Raw genomic sequence first — 17,754 nt, forward strand, 5'->3', positions numbered from 1 at the left:
AATGATTTGTAACACATGGATGCAAACAGAAATGCAGCCCTGTTATATTACTAAAGCAGCCATGTTAGTTTCTAGGATTGTATAACTATAGTGAAAACTTCTTTAAAGCAGTTGTATGATTCTGGAAGAAACTTCTACAATTAGTCCTTGACTAAACACCATAATTGGAACTGGAGTTTCCATCAGTGAAGCAGTAGTTAAGTGAAGCATCACATAACCAAGCGACTTAGCAATGGCAATCACAGTTACAGTTGTTAAACAGGACCAATTCTGTCATTAGGTGAGGACCTCCTGTGACTATGATTTGTGACTTCCTGTCATCTTTCCCATTTGCTAATGGGAAGTTTGCTAGGAAGGTTGCAAACGCTTGACACCTTCCACCTCAATTCAAGCCATTTCCAGCTTGGTTTTTCCAAACCCTGAGCCTCAGTTCTTCCAAGACAGGGAATGCTTTAGGAAAATCACTGAGCCAAAAGAGGCTGACCTCCTTCTCTTGCCCTTTGCAAACTGCCTCTGCTTCAATTTCCTACATCCTCCTATCTCCCTCCTCCCCATTTGTGCTCTTTTGGCCATCCTGCACAGCACAGGTGAGATGAAGATGCCACTATATTCTGCTGTAATCAATCTGCTACCACCACTGTCCCCAATGTAGCTTCCCACTTGACTTTCTATGTGCAGCTGTCTTCCTTTCCCTCAATATCTATCATGTCTAATCTGCACTGAGTTTGCTATTACTCTTCCCCTTGGTGTCCACCACTCCAGGGAGTACTTTCTATGATCCTAGAAGGAGCAGGCTGAGACTGCTAATGTGGGTCGGGCTTATCAGGAGCTCAGCTGCTGGGGAAGTAGATAACATTGAGAGGTGAGTCCATTACTGACAATGGGCCCAGCAGAGAGAAAGTGAAGCAGATGCAGAGGAAAAAGATGTGCTAAAGTGTAAAGGGGGGGACAAGGTCTGATGGGGCTTGCAGCTGGGTGGTGGCGGAGTACAGCAGTGGCTTCATCTTGGCCAAACTGTACAGGTGACAAAAAAAGACAGAGATAGGGAGAGGAAATAGGTTGGGGTGAGAGTTGAAGAGGAGACAGTTCACTCAGGGAAGGAGAACATGACAGAGATACTGCAACTATCATAACTGCAGTAGCTCATCAAATGCCCAAATTTTGATCATGTGACTGAAAATGCTGAAGTGTCATAAGTGTGAGGACCTATCATAAGTTTTTTTTCTGTGCTATTGTAACTTGTCACTGAACAAATGGTTCATAAGAAAGCTCTACAAGTAGTGATTGACATATTACCACAATTGGGATTGGATTTGGGGTCGTAAGCCATTATCATAAGTTAATGCACCCACATGAACTTCATTTTACTTCTTTTGCAATGGTCTTTAAATGAATCATCATGGTCATTAAATAAACAAGTCATAAGTGCAAACCCATTCCTCTGAATGGACCTTTTTGCCAGAAAAATGTCAAAAACATTGCGAATCATAGTCATGTGACCACCACAGCTAGTCATAAAGGCAAGCATCTGAAATATAGCATGACATTTTGGCATTTTACAATGGCCAGAAGTGCTTTATGGGTCTGTTCTGACCTATTGTGATTTCAGACAAAAGTTAACTTGTTAACTGACCAGTAGTGAGTCAAGAATTATCTGTATCTGTATAATGATCCCAAACAAGCTCATTAAATTTATTCCAGGTCCTGCTCATTCTAAAACATTCTTCCCTATTGAATCTGAAGTAACAAATGATTGTGGGGCCAGTTATTAGTCCTGGTTTAAATTCAGCAAGGCCTTAAATGTTTACATTACACATACCCAGCCTATTGAAGTTCAGTCATAGCAGATTTATTTGAAATTAAACTATGAATGCTCCACTGTACCATATACTGTGGTGTATTTTATGAATAATGCATAAATCTTGATTCTTGCTCTGAATATTTTATCCTTGGAAAGAATATGATTAAGATTGTCTTATAATTGTTCAAATAAATTATTTTCTTACGGTATGATTAATGAAATGCTAAATAAATAAACTAACATTAATTCTAAACTATTGGAAGTTGCTTTCGAGGAAATAAACCTTTAGTGCAAACTAATAGAAAGGACAGAATAACATTAGCACAATTTGTATAAATTAAATATTTCTATGTGATTAAGTTATTAGAGGAAACACTAGGAAGAAGAAATTGCCATTAAGAAAATTGGCACATATCTAATTTGTAGCTTTACATGCATGTAGGCATTTGAGGTTACAAAATTATCTCTATATAACTCAACATTTTTTAGGCATCACTCTGGTTTTAGTAGGCAATATCGTTGATACCATTGCTTCTTTTTAATTGTTTTTAAGAAAAGAAAAAGTTAAGAAAATGGCAATAAAGTTGGGGGGAAAACAGCAATAAATTGAAAAATTGGTTACAGATTATTGTTAGGTATATCTTGGATTTTTGGTTCTTATGAACATATTTTTTATTTGCAGATCATTAATAATTATAAGTACTTTGGATGGACGGATTGCTGCTTTAGATCCAGAAAACAGTGGTAGAAAACAGTGGGATCTGGACGTGGGATCAGGTTCTCTTGTTTCATCTAGTCTTAGTAAACCGGAGGTAAGATTAGTGTGTTTAATCACTGATTTTTAGAATTTTTAGGGAAGGGATTACACTGTGATATTTCTTCGCCTCTTCTAGTTGGAAGTACCAGGAATGCTGGGAATGTAGATCTCATTCCTAAAGATTCTTGATTGGAAATCTGATAAAGTGCAGGATTGCATGAGAGGTGCAAGGGGAGCATGAGAGGTACAAGGGGAGTAAACAATTTCTGTAAACAATCTTTGATCAGGATTAGGCATAGGACAGATTACCTACAAAAATCAAAAATATGTCAAGATAAGTTGTTTCTGCAATGTGCCTGCAGCTCCTAGCCCTGGTCTTCCAATACAATCCCATTGTTTTCAGTGTGTGACAGAGCAACATTTTTTCCCTTGACAATCCCTTTTTTTCCAATCTTTCTGTCTTTAAGTGGAGGATGGGAAGAAAAAAAAACCCAGGTCAGATGCATGACAACTTGTATTAATTATAATGATGATTGCATCACTGAGGGATGCTGTGAATGTTGTAAATTGACTGTAAAGTTATTTTTTCAGCTTGTTCATAACTTTGATCACTGAAAAGTAGTTTTTAAGCAAGGGATACCTGTAATGCACTTTCACCAAAAATGTCTAATGCAAACCATCATATTCTATTAAGTAATTTAATTGCTGAAACCTCTTCTACATTTTGTGCTCTCCAGCTATCTTTACGTAGACTTCAGTTTTTCTCTATAAACTTTGTTGAATCCACATCATGGATTCAGTTTCCCATTAAAACGTGAAAATTAGACAAACTGAATTAGGCTGCTTAAGCAAGGTCTAATTGCTGTAAATCTTTCTAATGTGCTCCAACTTCTTGACAGTTTGCAAATACTTGTTAGATAAGTTTATGTTTTAACAAGCTTTTAAATTACAAGTCCCCATTTTATATGAAATATAAGTATTACTTTTTTGTGGAGATCATGTGGGAAACTTGAGGATACTCACTTTGCATAATTTGCTGCTAATATTAATTATGAATTTTCCTTTTATTGACATTGAATAACTTAATATATGTAACAACTTTAACATAGCTTAAATTCCATGAATTAGGATAACTCCAAATGATTCATTCTTGCAATAGGAGGTGAGGTAATGTTTAAAGACAAACGGAAAGAGGATAATGTCATTTCCATGACTAGTCACAATTCCTTGCTGTTCCTTAGAGTAGTTGAATTTCAATCTTCTTATTCTTTCAATGAGAATATTTCCATTTTTTTAGTCTTTTGGATTTACAATGATTTCATTTCTTGCTACCATGAATAAGGAGGAAAATTACAAATGGTCATGCAAATGAATTCTTGTCTTGTTAATAAAGTCTAGAATTACTTTTTTTCTTTTAGAACTATACATTAGCTCTAACACTAATTTATATTAACCAGGAGTAACAGTATAATCCCTTCAATTCTTAATCTAGGTTTTCAAGAATTCCTAATTCACTTTCAGAGTATGATCAATTGTAACTATTTTGAAACAACAAACATTCTCAGAAACCATTTATATTACCAATTTGGAGTTCTTTCAAAACTTTATTGGAGTGATTGTGGAAACATATTACACTGTGTGTGGGTGGGTGGGTGGGTGGGTGGGTGTTTTGGACATCAAGGTGAATGCCATGATACATAATCTGCTTGTTTTTGTTAAATATGTGAAAGGATTAAAAATACTTACAATAGAATATGCTTAGATATCCTAATCTTTAATGATAATCTTAACCTTAATTAACATCCTTAATGATAATCTGTACTCAGTTTTAGAAATAAACTCTTAACATTTATGCAATATAAAGTTATTTTGTGTTGAACTAAAACTCTCCAGATTTATTTCTTGACCTCTGCCATTTTGCTTCTTCAGTGGTTCTAAACTTGCTTATTTTTAAATATTGGTATCTGGCTTGTTTGTGTTTAGTTAATTGATATCAGAATTTTTGTTGCTAAGCTGCAGAGTGGTAAAATATGATGTCATGTGACTGTAACACTTAGAAATGCAATCTTGGTTGCCAAGGTCATTTAGGTTATTAAGCAGGAAGAGGCAGAGTCCCAGGTGAGTGGGTGAAAAAGTGGCAGTTGCTTGACCATTTCTAACTTTACACCAACTTTCCCATTGACTATACTTATGGAAAGCCAGTAAGGAACATCACAACACCTGTAATCACTTGACTGAAGCTCTTTGTAATATATGAGAGCCAGGTACTGGGATTTATAGACTGCTCATAAATCCCCTTCATATAGTGCTGTAACCTTGAATAGCTGCTGGATGAGTGGTCATAATTTAAGGTTTACCTGTAGAGATACTTACTTTGTAGCATGTTCATTTCTTAAGACATCAGTAGTTTCAGTGAAGAGATAATACACATACAATGGAACCATTGTGAATATTGCTTGCATGTATTAAAGTGGATAATTATTTTTTTATTTATCTTTTTACATATTTCTGACATTTTTTAACTTGCTTTACCTAACAATTACTGTATTTTTCAGAGTATAATCCGCACCAGAGTATAAGATGCACCAAGGTTTTGAAGAGGCAATTTTTTTTAAAAAAAGTAGGTAGGTAGAGGGATAGAGAGGGAGAGAAAGAGAGAGAAATACAGTAGGTAGGTATGGAGAGTAGTTAGGTGGATAGGTAAGTAGATAAAGGGAGAGGGGGAAGAAATACAATAGGTAGGGAGAGTGTGTGTGTGTAGATAGGTAGGTAGGTAGAGGGATGGAGAGAGAAATAGAGAGAGAGAGGGAGAGAAATACAGTAGATAGGTAGGGAGAGATAGAGAATAGGTAGGTTGGTAGGTAAAGGGATAGAGAGAGAAATAGAGAGAGGAAGAGAAATACAATAGATAGATAGGGAGAGGGGGGTAGGTAGATAGAAGGAGAGAGAGAGAAATACAGTAGGTAGGTAGGGAGAGAGAGAGAGACAGAGGAGGTAGGTAGGTAGATGTTTCCAGTTGTATTTAACCATGTGCTGGAGAAGGAAATCATTGACAATCTGTAGCACCTTTGTTTCTGCTGGCACAGCACTTGATCAATGTAATTCTCATCAATCAGTTAAAGAGCTTTCTCAAAGGGGAAAAAAAGTTTTTGCACTCTGCAACCTTCCCCAAAACGCCCCATTTTTTGTCAAAAAATTGCATGTATAGCCTTATGGAGGCTTATAAAATGCTGCTGGGGGCTGAGGATGCAAAAAAGGCCTGTTTTTTGCTCATTTCTGCCCTCCCCAGCCCTCAGAAGCTCTCTGAAAGCTTCCATAAGAGTATGCATGGCCATTTTTGTGAAGTGGGCGTGGCTTTGGGAAGCAAAAAATGCTGTATTTGATGTATAAGAGGCACCCAAATTTTCAGCCTCTTTTTTGAGGAAAAGTGCGTCTTATACTCCAAAAAATACGGTAAGTTAAATTAATTATTTAACTTAAAACATTCTTTCCCAAGTTTGACTTGTTTAGATGTTTCATATTTCATTCAAACTGTTGCATCTATGCCATTTTAGAAATTTTTCATTAGGTAAATGACATGGTCCCATGCACTTGTTGATCACAAATTGTTATATAATTATCTATCCTTGGAATTCTGTTCCTTTTTTCATTATTCCTGCTACATGTGGCTTTTTATCTTTTAGAACAAGACCTTTCCTTATATTTGGTTCAAAATGCAGTGGATCTCTGCAGCAAATTATTTCTTTTTTCTGGAAAAAACAATGGCTGAGATCTAAGAACTATGTCAAACTATTCTATATCCTGAAGGGGCTTATATATATATTTTTGTATAACAATCCTACAAATTACATATTTTAGCCTTGAAAGTGATTTGTAGAAAAACATCAGGTCTGCTATTTTAAAAATGCAAAATGAACACACATTTCAGTTTTGTATAAGAAACACTTCCTTTGGGGAGGGGGGACTTTAGTTTATTCAAAGAAGATTAAAATACTAAACACCAAAATATTTAAAAAGGACAAAATAATTTTAAAAACAACAAAAACGTAAAAATATAATACAGCAATGTTGGTTTTCCATCACTTGCATAACAGGCCAAAAGAATTTTTAAATTAAAAAAAAAAGAATTTTAAACTATTAAATCTACACATTATTAGCCTATAATCTATAAACCATATTATAACAAAATAGTTAATGAAAACAACAATAATGAGATAATATATAAAAATATAAAAGTAGTGAAAAATGGGAAGATTGAAATTCCAAAACTCTTGTTAACAAACTGTAATCAACTTGTTTAAAATTTACCAGTTTGAATCCCAAATCATTCTTTCCACAACAAGGAAGTCTTCCATTCTTTTTCTCATAGTCTTATGTATATCATTAGAGTTCACAATACCTTTCATTCTCAGGAAATTACTGATTATGATTTTCCACCAAATCAAAAATTATTTAAATCTGTTTTTAAATAAATGATGAGGCACATTTATAATCTATTGTTATAAACTTAACATGCCTTACAACATTGATTTACATCAAAATTGAATTTTCAATCCTTGAATGGTTTACTGAGAAAAGAGCAGATAAAAATAGTGAGATAATCTGACAGAGATAGGCACAGATAAACAAGTTAGCTTAGAAGTCAGTTTATCTAGCTGATTTTACTATAAGTGAATGATTATGTCATAGAATGTAGTCACTTTGAAAAGGAACATGGATCAATGCACAATTGTGGATATTCATTAGTTAAATAACTTTATGAGTTCCTATTGTGGCATTTTTCTATTGATCTGGATTTCATTTGATTTTAAATCTTTCTGTATTTTGATCATAATATTCTTTTTTTCCATATTAAAATGTATACTTCTGTTTTAATATTTTGTAGGTGTTTGGGAATAAAATGATAATTCCCTCCTTGGATGGAGATCTTTTCCAGTGGGATCGTGATAGAGAGAACATTGAAGCTGTTCCATTCACTGTTGAGTCACTTCTTGAATCATCCTACAGATTTGGGGATGATGTCGTTCTAGTTGGAGGAAAGTCCCGAACAACATATGGACTGAGTTCATATTCAGGAAAGGTAAAATAATCACAATTTTGGCAACAGAATTTTGACACTTTATATTTATGGGTTTTTAAAATTGTCTTGAAATAGTTTATAGCAGAGGGGGTTGCTACCAGTTTGCACCAGTTCAAGCAAACTGGGAGTGATAATTTGGCCTGGGTCGCAGAACCGGCAGCGACCCACGCTGGCCAAGCTCCCAAACCAGTTCCCCAGTCTTCACTGCCATTGCTGGCATATTTTTTATTAGTTTTTCATGGTCTTCGCGCATGTACAGAACAATTTAAAGTGAACTGTGCCTGTCTGGTGTGCAAGCGAAGCGAACCAGTACCAACAGCGGTAGAAACCTATCCCTGATTTATAGCCAACCTATCTGGTAAGGTTTTATAAAACTTTGTAAAAGCTGGCTGGGCTTTTGCCAATTTCAGTCATATTACAAATAGCATGTTTAATTTATTTCACTTACGTAATTCAGTAACTACCAACATGATTTGTATTAAAAACAAAAAACATTTTCTCTCAAATGTACTGGAGTGTGTGGTTGTGAGAGAGAGCGCCTTAATTTTAGATTTGCTCCAAATGAAGCACCATTTATTTATAACTTGGGGAATAAATTTTTACTTTCTGAATTGAATTATAAAAATGAAATAGAACGTGAATTGTCAGAACTTCTACTTTATTAATAAAAATATCAGCAACTAAGAGTCTGTTGAATTAAATATTTCCTTCTGGCCCCAGGTAAAATATATATGTTCAGCAATGGGCTGTCGTCGCTGGGATGATGATGAGCTAGAACAGGAAGATATTCTTCTCCTCCATAGAACTCAGAAAACTGTTCGTGCTGTTGGGCCCCGCAGCGGCAATGAAAAGTATGTATACTATAGTAGTAGTATATTACGTAATTATTAATGAATTAATAATTCTTCTCCGTGGTTTCTGCACATGATATATCTACATTCCAAGGTTAGTATGGGTAGTCTTTGACATATGATCACAATTGTGCCCAAAATTTCTGTTGCTAAGCAAGACAGTTGTTAAATGAATTTTGCCCTATTTTACGATCTTGCTGAAGTTGTTAAATTAGATACATGGCTGTTAAGTGAATCTGACTTCCACATTGACTTTGCTTGTTAGAAAGTTGCAAAAGGTGATTACATGACCCTGGGATACCGCAACTTTCATAAATGCATGCGAGTGTCAGGTATCTGAATTTTGATCACATCACCCTGGGGATACTGGAATGGTTCTAAGTGTGAAAAATGGCCATGTCACTTTTTTCAGTGCCATTGTAACTTCAAATGATCGCTAAGTGAATGGTTGCAAATCGTGGATTATCTATATTGTGTATAGATAATCTACGATTAATAGATGCTTAGATCTGGCCCACAGGGCCACCCTGGAAACAATGAAGGACCGGCCCACAGTGCCTCTGCCAGCGAAAATGGAACTCAGGACAGCCGTGCACAGCCTTCCCGAACTCCATTTTCATTGGCAGAGTGCTAGAAAAACAAACTATTAGCAAAAGTGGTATTTGATCACAAAGCAGGAGGCATTGAGAAATGTTTCCCCTTTTGCATTTGAGCATCCAAGAAAGGACAGGAAAGGAGAAAGGAAAAGACATAAAAAGAAGGAAAGATGGGAAGAAAGGAGAATGAAGGAAGGAAGATTATAATGAGAGGGAGGTGGGGTCTGAGGGAAGTCCTGCTTAGTACTTGGCCACCAGCAGTCCTGCTGCCCTTTTGCCATCTCCTTGTCTCATCCTCCTGACCTCTCCTGGTGGTCTCCCATCCTATCACTGAGGATGCTTTGGTTACAAAGCCGGGTCTCCCTGCATGGAGAGGGAATGGGCTCTGAGCCACACACACTGCCCTTCCGCACACACTATGAGTAACCTGGTTAAGGAGAGCAAGAACAGCAGCAGCAGCCTTGAGGAGGTAAGCGCAGCTAGACACCCCCTCAGGGAAGCCAGCTGGGCTGGGCTGTTGGCTCCCAGTGCCCTGGGAGCTTGAGAGCCAGTTTGGGCATGCCCTCCACTGCCTAGTGCTCTGGACAGTCTGCACTGCCATCCAGGGGTGCCTGTGGCCTGAGAGAGGCTGTGAGGCTCTTCTGGAGGACAAGGATTTGACACTCTTCCTGGTCTCACCTTCCTCTGCCGGAGACAGTGGATCTCCCCGGCCCTGCCCAGGCCACCACAGGTTCCCTGAATTGGCCATGCCCCCCCCTTCAAGAACAAACATAACCCTGATGCAGCTCTCAATGAAATTGAGTTTGACACCCCTGTTTTAAGGCTAGAGAAGATTATTTAGCAAAAATTATAATCACTTTCCCCTCAATTTTCTTTCCATCACAGCAACAGCATTTAATAATTGAAAGACTTTAGAATGTATCTAGATGTCTTATGTAAATACAAAAGGACAAAAGGTTGGAAATTACTGTAAAGATAAAATGTAAGAAGTGAATATTAACTTATATATCAAGATATAACTTTCTTGTTTTATAATTAACAAATGAAATAATTTAATAAATAATTGCTTCCTCCTGGAAAAAAAAAATCATGCAAAGATAAGACAGATGTTGAGGCACTTTTCTCTTTTATCAAGCTTATAGATTTTCTCCCTTAATTCAGTTTTTAGTAAATAGTAGTACATTGGAGATTAGTTATGCCAAACTAGTTTTACTAGGTTTCTGAATGTTAGGGTGGATTATTTCAGAAACAGTATGACATTTATAAAGATAGAACTGATATGGAATCACAGTCTTACCCTTTTTTTAAAGGTGGAATTTTAGCGTTGGTCATTTTGAACTACGTTATCTCCCGGAGACTGAAACAAGGGTAGGATTTCTTGAAGGGAATATGAAATCAAATATTAACAAAGAAGATTCTAAAATTATTTCGGAAGTAGAAGAACAGGAAGCTACAATGAAGGATACAGTGATAAAGGTTTCAGTAGCTGACTGGAAGGTTATGGCATTTAATAAGAAGGAAGGACATCTGGAATGGGAATATCAGGTACTAAAGATGGGAAATATGTTAATGCTGTTTAGAAATATCATAATGTTACCAAAACATTTTTCATTTTCTTTTAGTATTGTGGAATTTAAACTTTTTAAAACAATTATCTTATGTATAAAATGTCCCATGTATTTGTAAAAACGTATGCATTAAAAGCTATTGAGTGTCACATTTATTGGATGTATTTTTTAAAATAATGGTTTATTTTATTTTCAGTTTTGCACTCCAGTTGCTTCTGCTTGGTTGGTGAAAGATGGCAAAGTAATTCCAATCAGTCTCTTTGATGACACAAGCTATACCTCTAATAATAATATCTTAGAGGATGAAGAAGATCTTGTGGAAGCTGCTCGAGGAGCTACTGAATCCAGTGTTTATTTAGGTATGCTGCCTATTTAACATTTGACATCATTTTTTGTCCCAATCTCTGTATTTTGTTTATATTTTTATGTTGTTTCTTTGTTTATATTGATTATGATTTTTTCAAGAGGAAAAAAGTAATTTGAATCTGAGCTATGCTCTTAATGTATTTTGCTTTAGCAGTTGCTGCTTCATATATACTATATGAGCAGTACTTTGTGTATTGAGGAAAGATAGATATATTTTGAAATATTTTTTGCATATTTATCCAGAAATAAATTCTATTGCTTACAATGAGATTGTATTTCTTTTAAATGGGTGAAGGAGCAGACTGCAGTTTTTAAATTATAAATATAGATTGTAGTTATTGGCCAAAGTATAATACATGTAGTTTAACATCCTTCATTTTATGGCCTACTCCTTAAACTTTTAAAGCAACCATGAATTCAGGCATGCTCTCTGAAACAATCATGTGAGCCTTCCAAAATAAACAATGTTTGAACTGTTTAAAATTAAAAAGTTAAAGTTTAATGCTGCTTTTAATATCTGACATATTTTCTAAAGCACTGTCCTTTTAACTATGCCAGGTTTAATCATATAAAAACTCGGGGTATAGACACTGGGGATTGTTGATTGTAGATCATTCATTCTCTGATTATGCTTCCACTATGCACTCTGCTTGGGTAAAATGAACTTTTTTTTCCTTAAGTGCATCATTTGACTATTTGGATGTAGAAAGACAGAAAGTTATTTCTATGTTTAAATTATTATTTTATGCTTTCTGCTGTTCTATATTTCTATAAATGTTTTACTATTGACTGTACAGTAAAAATATATCTAGGTTCAGATACCATATTAATTCATAATGTGATTTCTTTGGATTTGTAGTGTGTGTGTGTGTGTATAGAATATAGTTTGGTATATTGTGAAACCAGTCAATTGTGATTTAGTCAACAAGTTATGTTGTTTTTTTCTTTCTATTTTGATTTTATTTGAAGAAAGCTAACATACAAAACTCCAAAAATTTAGAGAGAAAAAAGGAAAACATTGCAAAAATGCATTTAAAAACTCTAATATCTATACACATATTACCCCCCTTGTATACTGATTAATACATTGCTACAATATTATTTCTACCGCCTGCTAAACAGCCCCCAAATTTTTTAAACTATTAAATCTATTTGTAAATTCTTCACCTGTCATATATACTATATTAATGGCAAAATAGTTAACATAAAGAACAATAATAATTAAAAAAACGCATGGTTAAAGTTTTAAAACCCTCTGTTAACAAACTGTTATTGTAATCAATTTATAGCAAATTTACCACAGCATCCTATCTTTTCCCAAATCATTCCAAGAGTTGATTTTTGATTAGGTGTGATAAATCCATTCCCCAAATCTCCTTAAATCTTCCTAGAGAAAACTAATTTATCACTTCTCCATTTAATCAGGCTTCTGCTATTGTAAAAGAATGCAGCCTTGAATTTCAAGAGGGGTATGCAATCAACTCGGTTACTTCTAGATCTGCATAGTCCATTGTTGTTTCCAACAGGTCTACAATTTCCAAATCACATTCCTTTTGTGAGTCTTAATTTATCCAGAGCTACATACATCTGAATATTTTCCATAGCCATTATCATTTCATCAGACTTTTTAAAAAAGCTTTCAACTAAAAATTGCATGTTAAAAATTGTTTGTTTGTTTTATATATCCCCCCCCCCCAATAATCCATAATCTGATGCATTGTTGATCTGTGAAACTTAGCCAGAAAACAAAGAACACTGAAGCAAAGTGAAGAAATAAATTTAACAAAGACAGAATAAATATTTTCTGGATATTTTGATCCAAGATTAAAAGAAAAAATATATAAATTTATAAAATGCAAAAACCCTGTAGTGATGTGTCCAATTAATATACCGTAAATGAAACTAATATATTAGTTTTAAAATTAAAATTAACATAAATGAAACAAAATCACTTTCACCATCTAAAAACATGCTTTGTTTTCTTAGAGAGCACTGAAAGTTATTCATAAGGGGTGGGGGGGACAGCTAGAGTCCAGTAGGTGGTTCAAATAAATCAGTATTCAACTAACCAAACAGTCTTTAAAGATAAAAAAGCAAAGTAAACCAGAAGATTCAAAAAATGAAGTAATACCCTTAAGAAAAAAAAAACTGCTGAGAAAATGGATTACCAGTGACTTTCCCAACTGCTCCCACAGGGAACTGAAATCTTTTCCATTTCCCACATGAGTCCATTGCCTTCCGAAAGCCATCTTGGGTCATTCCTAAGTGCTCCCATTCAAATCCAGGGAACAGCACTGCTAGAGAACCAGCTTTGGTAGCAAAATCAGCAGAAGGGGGGGGGGGGAGCCTTTACTATGTGGCAGTCATCTTGGAAAGGAATCCAACAAGCTATGCTTGAGAAAATCATGGCTTGGTACAGCATTTATTTATTAAATTCATTTGCCACCCTTCTCGATTGAAAACACAATCTAAGTTTAATCACCATGAAGTCACTCTTCAGAAGTGATTTCCTCAATCACTCTGCTTTATGGATAACATCTATGTGCAAAGTTTAGAGTTGGCCATTTTATATTTCTTGTTCTCAAATAATTTACCTGGTATTTGACATATTAGTTATTCAGATATAAATCCTAAAATATGTAAGGTCTAAAGTTGAAGTGACATCTCTAAATTATATAGTCTGTGAAACTTCTCTAGCTATATAAAATTTCTGAAGCTTCTATATGCAAGTTCCTGGATAACATGGAGTTGGATTTATTGTTGCTAGTGTGAAACTGGATGGTGTGATCTGTATGCTACTATGGTAAATATGTTTGTATATACCTATTTGCATAATTAAATGCTGAGTCTTTTTGTAGGAAGCTTAAACAGAAGATCTTAACTTATTTGCAGGTGGACTTTATATTGTACATTTTTTGAATTTTCTAAATAGACCAATTTTAGATATATAGTTGTGGTCAAAAGTATTGGTGTCCTGCCAGGTATTTCCCAGGCTCCTAATTTTCCATGAAGTATTATAGATTGAAACTGACATAGGCAAATGGTATTGAATTGAATTGAATTTATTATATTTCTATGCCGCCCTTTTCCCCAAAGGGGACTCAGGGCGGCTCACAATCCAAGTCAAGGGGGGGGGGGTACAAATAAGGAATAAAAAAGCCGAACAGAACAATATACAATTTAAAAGCACACAACAACCATACCATTCGAGGGGGGACAAAAGCTCATTAGCCCCAAGCCTGTCGGAACAGCCAGGTTTTAAGGGCTTTGCGGAAGGCCTGGAGGGTGGTGAGGGTTCGAATCTCCACGGGGAGCTCGTTCCAGAGGGCCGGAGCAGCCACAGAGAAGGCTATCCTCAGGGTGGTCACCAGTCGGCATTGGCCAGCGGATGGAATTCGGAGGAGGCCTAATCTGTGGGATCTGATCGGTCTATTGGAGGTAATTGGCAGCAGGCGGTCTCTCAGGTACCCAGTCCAATACCATGAAGGGCTTTATAAGTGACGACTAGTGCCTTGAAGCGTATCCGAAGACCAATAGGCAGCCAGTGCAGCTCCCAGAGGATAGGTGTAACGTGGGTGAACCGAGGTGCACCCACAATCGCTCGCGCAGCTGCATTCTGGACAAGCTGAAGTCTCCGAATGCTCTTCAAGGGCTGGTATTTACCATGCTTTATTCCATAGTGCATAGAATAGGCACTTTCCTTTTGATGTATGACTTAAAATATTTTTTATAAATAATAAAACAAATGAAAATGGCATAAATATAATTATTGATACCCCTGAGAAATTAAAAGACATTGGATTTTAATGATCCCAAGCAGAGTATTTACTTTAATTAATACTACAGGAGGTGTCATAATCAGTCATTCATTCTAGTTGGAGAAAAATACTCAAGCATTTTGTGTCATTTTATGTAGTAAAGTAAATATGGACAATAAAAAGTAAAGCCAAAGGCATTTTATCTGAGGAAGAAACAAAGAAAGCAAAAGCTAAGCATGGTAAAGGTTAAAAAAATCTCTATAAAGAGCTTCATGTTTCGGTTACCACTACTGTTAATGTTTTCAAGAAGTTTAAGATTAACAATGGGTCTAGCTCCAACCTCCCTGAACATAGCTGCAAGAAGAATATTGCTCCCAGGTTTCACAGAATAATAATTTGAATGGTGGAGAAAGAACCATGGAAAATCTCAAAACAGATCCTGGCTGATCTCCAAGATCAAAGTACAACAACATAATTGCATCATGCATTGTTGCCTGACTGAAAACTGCCTCCATGGTAGAAGACTCAGGGAGACCACACTCTTTCAGATAGGCAAAATAGAGTTGGCTAAAATTCATGTTGACAAGCCACAATATAACTGGCAGAATATCCTTTGGATAAATGAAACATAATAATCACAGCTTTTGGATAAGTCACAGCAGTTCTACATTCGCAGGAAAAAAATTGATGCTTTTAAAGTAAAGAACACATCTATTGTGAAAACTAGAGGAGTTTCATAATATTATGGGGTTGCTTAAATGTCTTTGGCACTGGGTATCTTAAATCTGTGCAGGCCCCAAGGAAATTGGAAGATATTGAACACCTGAAATGAAATATAATGGCCAACGTTAGAAAGCTATCTCAATCTCAAGTCATGGATAATCATCTAAAACATACAGTGTATCTAGAGTACCCAAGAATGATTGAAAAGCAAACTTTGGACTGTTCAGACTCAGCTTGCTAAGCGTCCTGATCAGAATCAAATAGAACATGGAAAAAGCAGAAACGTACAGTTAGGAAAAGGAACTCATGAAACATAAGATAAATGGAATAGTTTGCTCAAGAAAAGTTTTGCCTATAGAGAAGTATAGAAGTTTTATTCACTTTATAAAAAGTGCCTGATTGCAATTGTTGCCTAAAAAGGATATGCTATGAAATTCTAGATTAGAAATACCAATAATTATGTCCATTTTCATTTTATATTAAGTCATACATTGAAAGCAAAACGTCTCCTGCATGGCCTGTGGAATTAGATAATAAGATCTATCATTTTTACAACAAATTGGGATTCTTGGGGGGGAAATGAAAGGGTAGCATGTAAATATATTTGGTACATATTAATTTTTAATGAGGTGGTCTCAGCTATTGAGAATATACAATTATTATCTCACTACTGGATTTTTTTAAAAAAATTGTCTGGGAAATATCCAAAGTCTGTCTTGAAATTTAAAGAATAAAGCTTATCAGTCCTGTAAAACTATTACTGCTGATTTTATATGCAGGAATGTATAGAGGTCAGCTGTATCTTCAGTCATCCGTTAGAATTTCTGAAAAATTCCCTACTAACCCTAAAGCTTTGGAATCCAGAAATGATAATGCCGTTATGCATTTGCCTATGATCAAATGGAAGCCTTTGATTCGTAAGTAACATCAAATTTATTACTTTTTCAAAAATGAAAGATGGAGTATAATTTTTGATAAATTATTAATGACTTTTAGCTATTGGTAACTTCTGTATGTTTTCTAAGATATCACATTATATACTGAAACATTTATGTATTTCATAGTTTGCTAACTTTATAAAAGTAACATTTGAACATCCCTGTGCTAATGTGTATGATAGTACTATCAGGGAAAAAAGCAATACTGTTTTTTATTGATAAAAACTATAATAAGGAATTTTTATATTCTTTCAGTAATAATAAGTATACGGTCTGATTTTTTTCTGAACATATTGCATTGATAAATGTATTGGAATTTGCATTTGGAAGTCTGTACATGATATATTGTCATCAAAAATATAAGAATTCCATATCCATTAATCATCCAATAATTCATTTAATATTCATAATATTAACATAGAATTATGGGTTTTATAACAAATTAAAAACAGATACTATGGCATAGCTGTGTACATTCTCAATATATTTGGGTAATTAAAATATTAACTGAACTTGTGTGGTTTCCTTTTGCCAACTCCTTGTGGTCCTTTATAACGGATAAAAATGTTTTCTAAAATATCACTTCCATTCTTAAAATGCTCTTGAAAAGGGCAAAAAAGGTAATAACGTAAAAATTAGATAATTTTAATTTTGATCATTATTGAATTAATATTGATAAAACTTAAATATGAGCTAAGAGTGGTTATAAACATGTGCTTTCCTTTTAGATTCTCCATCAAGAACACCTGTGCTGGTAGGCTCTGATGAATTTGATAAATGTCTCAGCAATGACAAGTTTTCTCATGAAGAATACAGTAATGGTGCTCTGTCAGTTCTGCAGTATCCATATGGTGTGTGAATTGTGCTTTATTTTCAACTATTGCTTCAAAAGATTATTGCATTTACACTAGGACCTATGGCTTTCACTAATTTAAAAAAAATCACAATACTGATATTTCTGTGGAACTATTATTGGCCTTTTTGGTAAATTATGTTTCTAGATAAATTAATGATAATGTTTTATATTCACCAAATAACTTAGAATAGGGAGATTGTTCCAAAAGGATACTGGCTTTAGCATAATGTCCAAAAGAAAGACATGATTTTAGCAAAGAAGAAAAAAAGGAAGAGTAGACCAAAAAAAAAATACAATGAGAAATCTTTTACAATGTAGAGTTTTCCTATCTTATCTATATAAAATTGCCAACACCAGTTGAAAACATTCCTAGAGATTTCTTGGAACTTTCCCCCATTCGCTACCTGAGTGTCCACATGATTAAAATCATTTCCTGTCCATATACACCAGTGATGGCAAA

At 35.0% G+C, this 17,754-nt stretch overlaps 1 protein-coding gene across 2 annotated transcripts in view; it reads left to right on the forward strand.

The window, feature by feature from the left end:
• The window catches only part of EIF2AK3 (eukaryotic translation initiation factor 2 alpha kinase 3), a 49,279-nt gene that overhangs the window by 4,722 nt on the left and 26,803 nt on the right, over nt 1-17,754 (forward strand). For both annotated transcript variants that reach the window (XM_032235316.1, XM_032235317.1), the window contains exons 2-8: nt 2,484-2,613; nt 7,444-7,638; nt 8,359-8,489; nt 10,396-10,630; nt 10,850-11,012; nt 16,280-16,417; nt 17,167-17,289. In XM_032235316.1, the coding sequence (XP_032091207.1) occupies nt 2,484-2,613; nt 7,444-7,638; nt 8,359-8,489; nt 10,396-10,630; nt 10,850-11,012; nt 16,280-16,417; nt 17,167-17,289 (1,115 nt within the window). The remainder of the gene's footprint in view (nt 1-2,483; nt 2,614-7,443; nt 7,639-8,358; nt 8,490-10,395; nt 10,631-10,849; nt 11,013-16,279; nt 16,418-17,166; nt 17,290-17,754) is intronic.

The sequence above is a fragment of the Thamnophis elegans genome, chromosome Z, assembly GCF_009769535.1.
Source record: "Thamnophis elegans isolate rThaEle1 chromosome Z, rThaEle1.pri, whole genome shotgun sequence".
Lineage (NCBI taxonomy): Eukaryota > Metazoa > Chordata > Lepidosauria > Squamata > Colubridae > Thamnophis > Thamnophis elegans.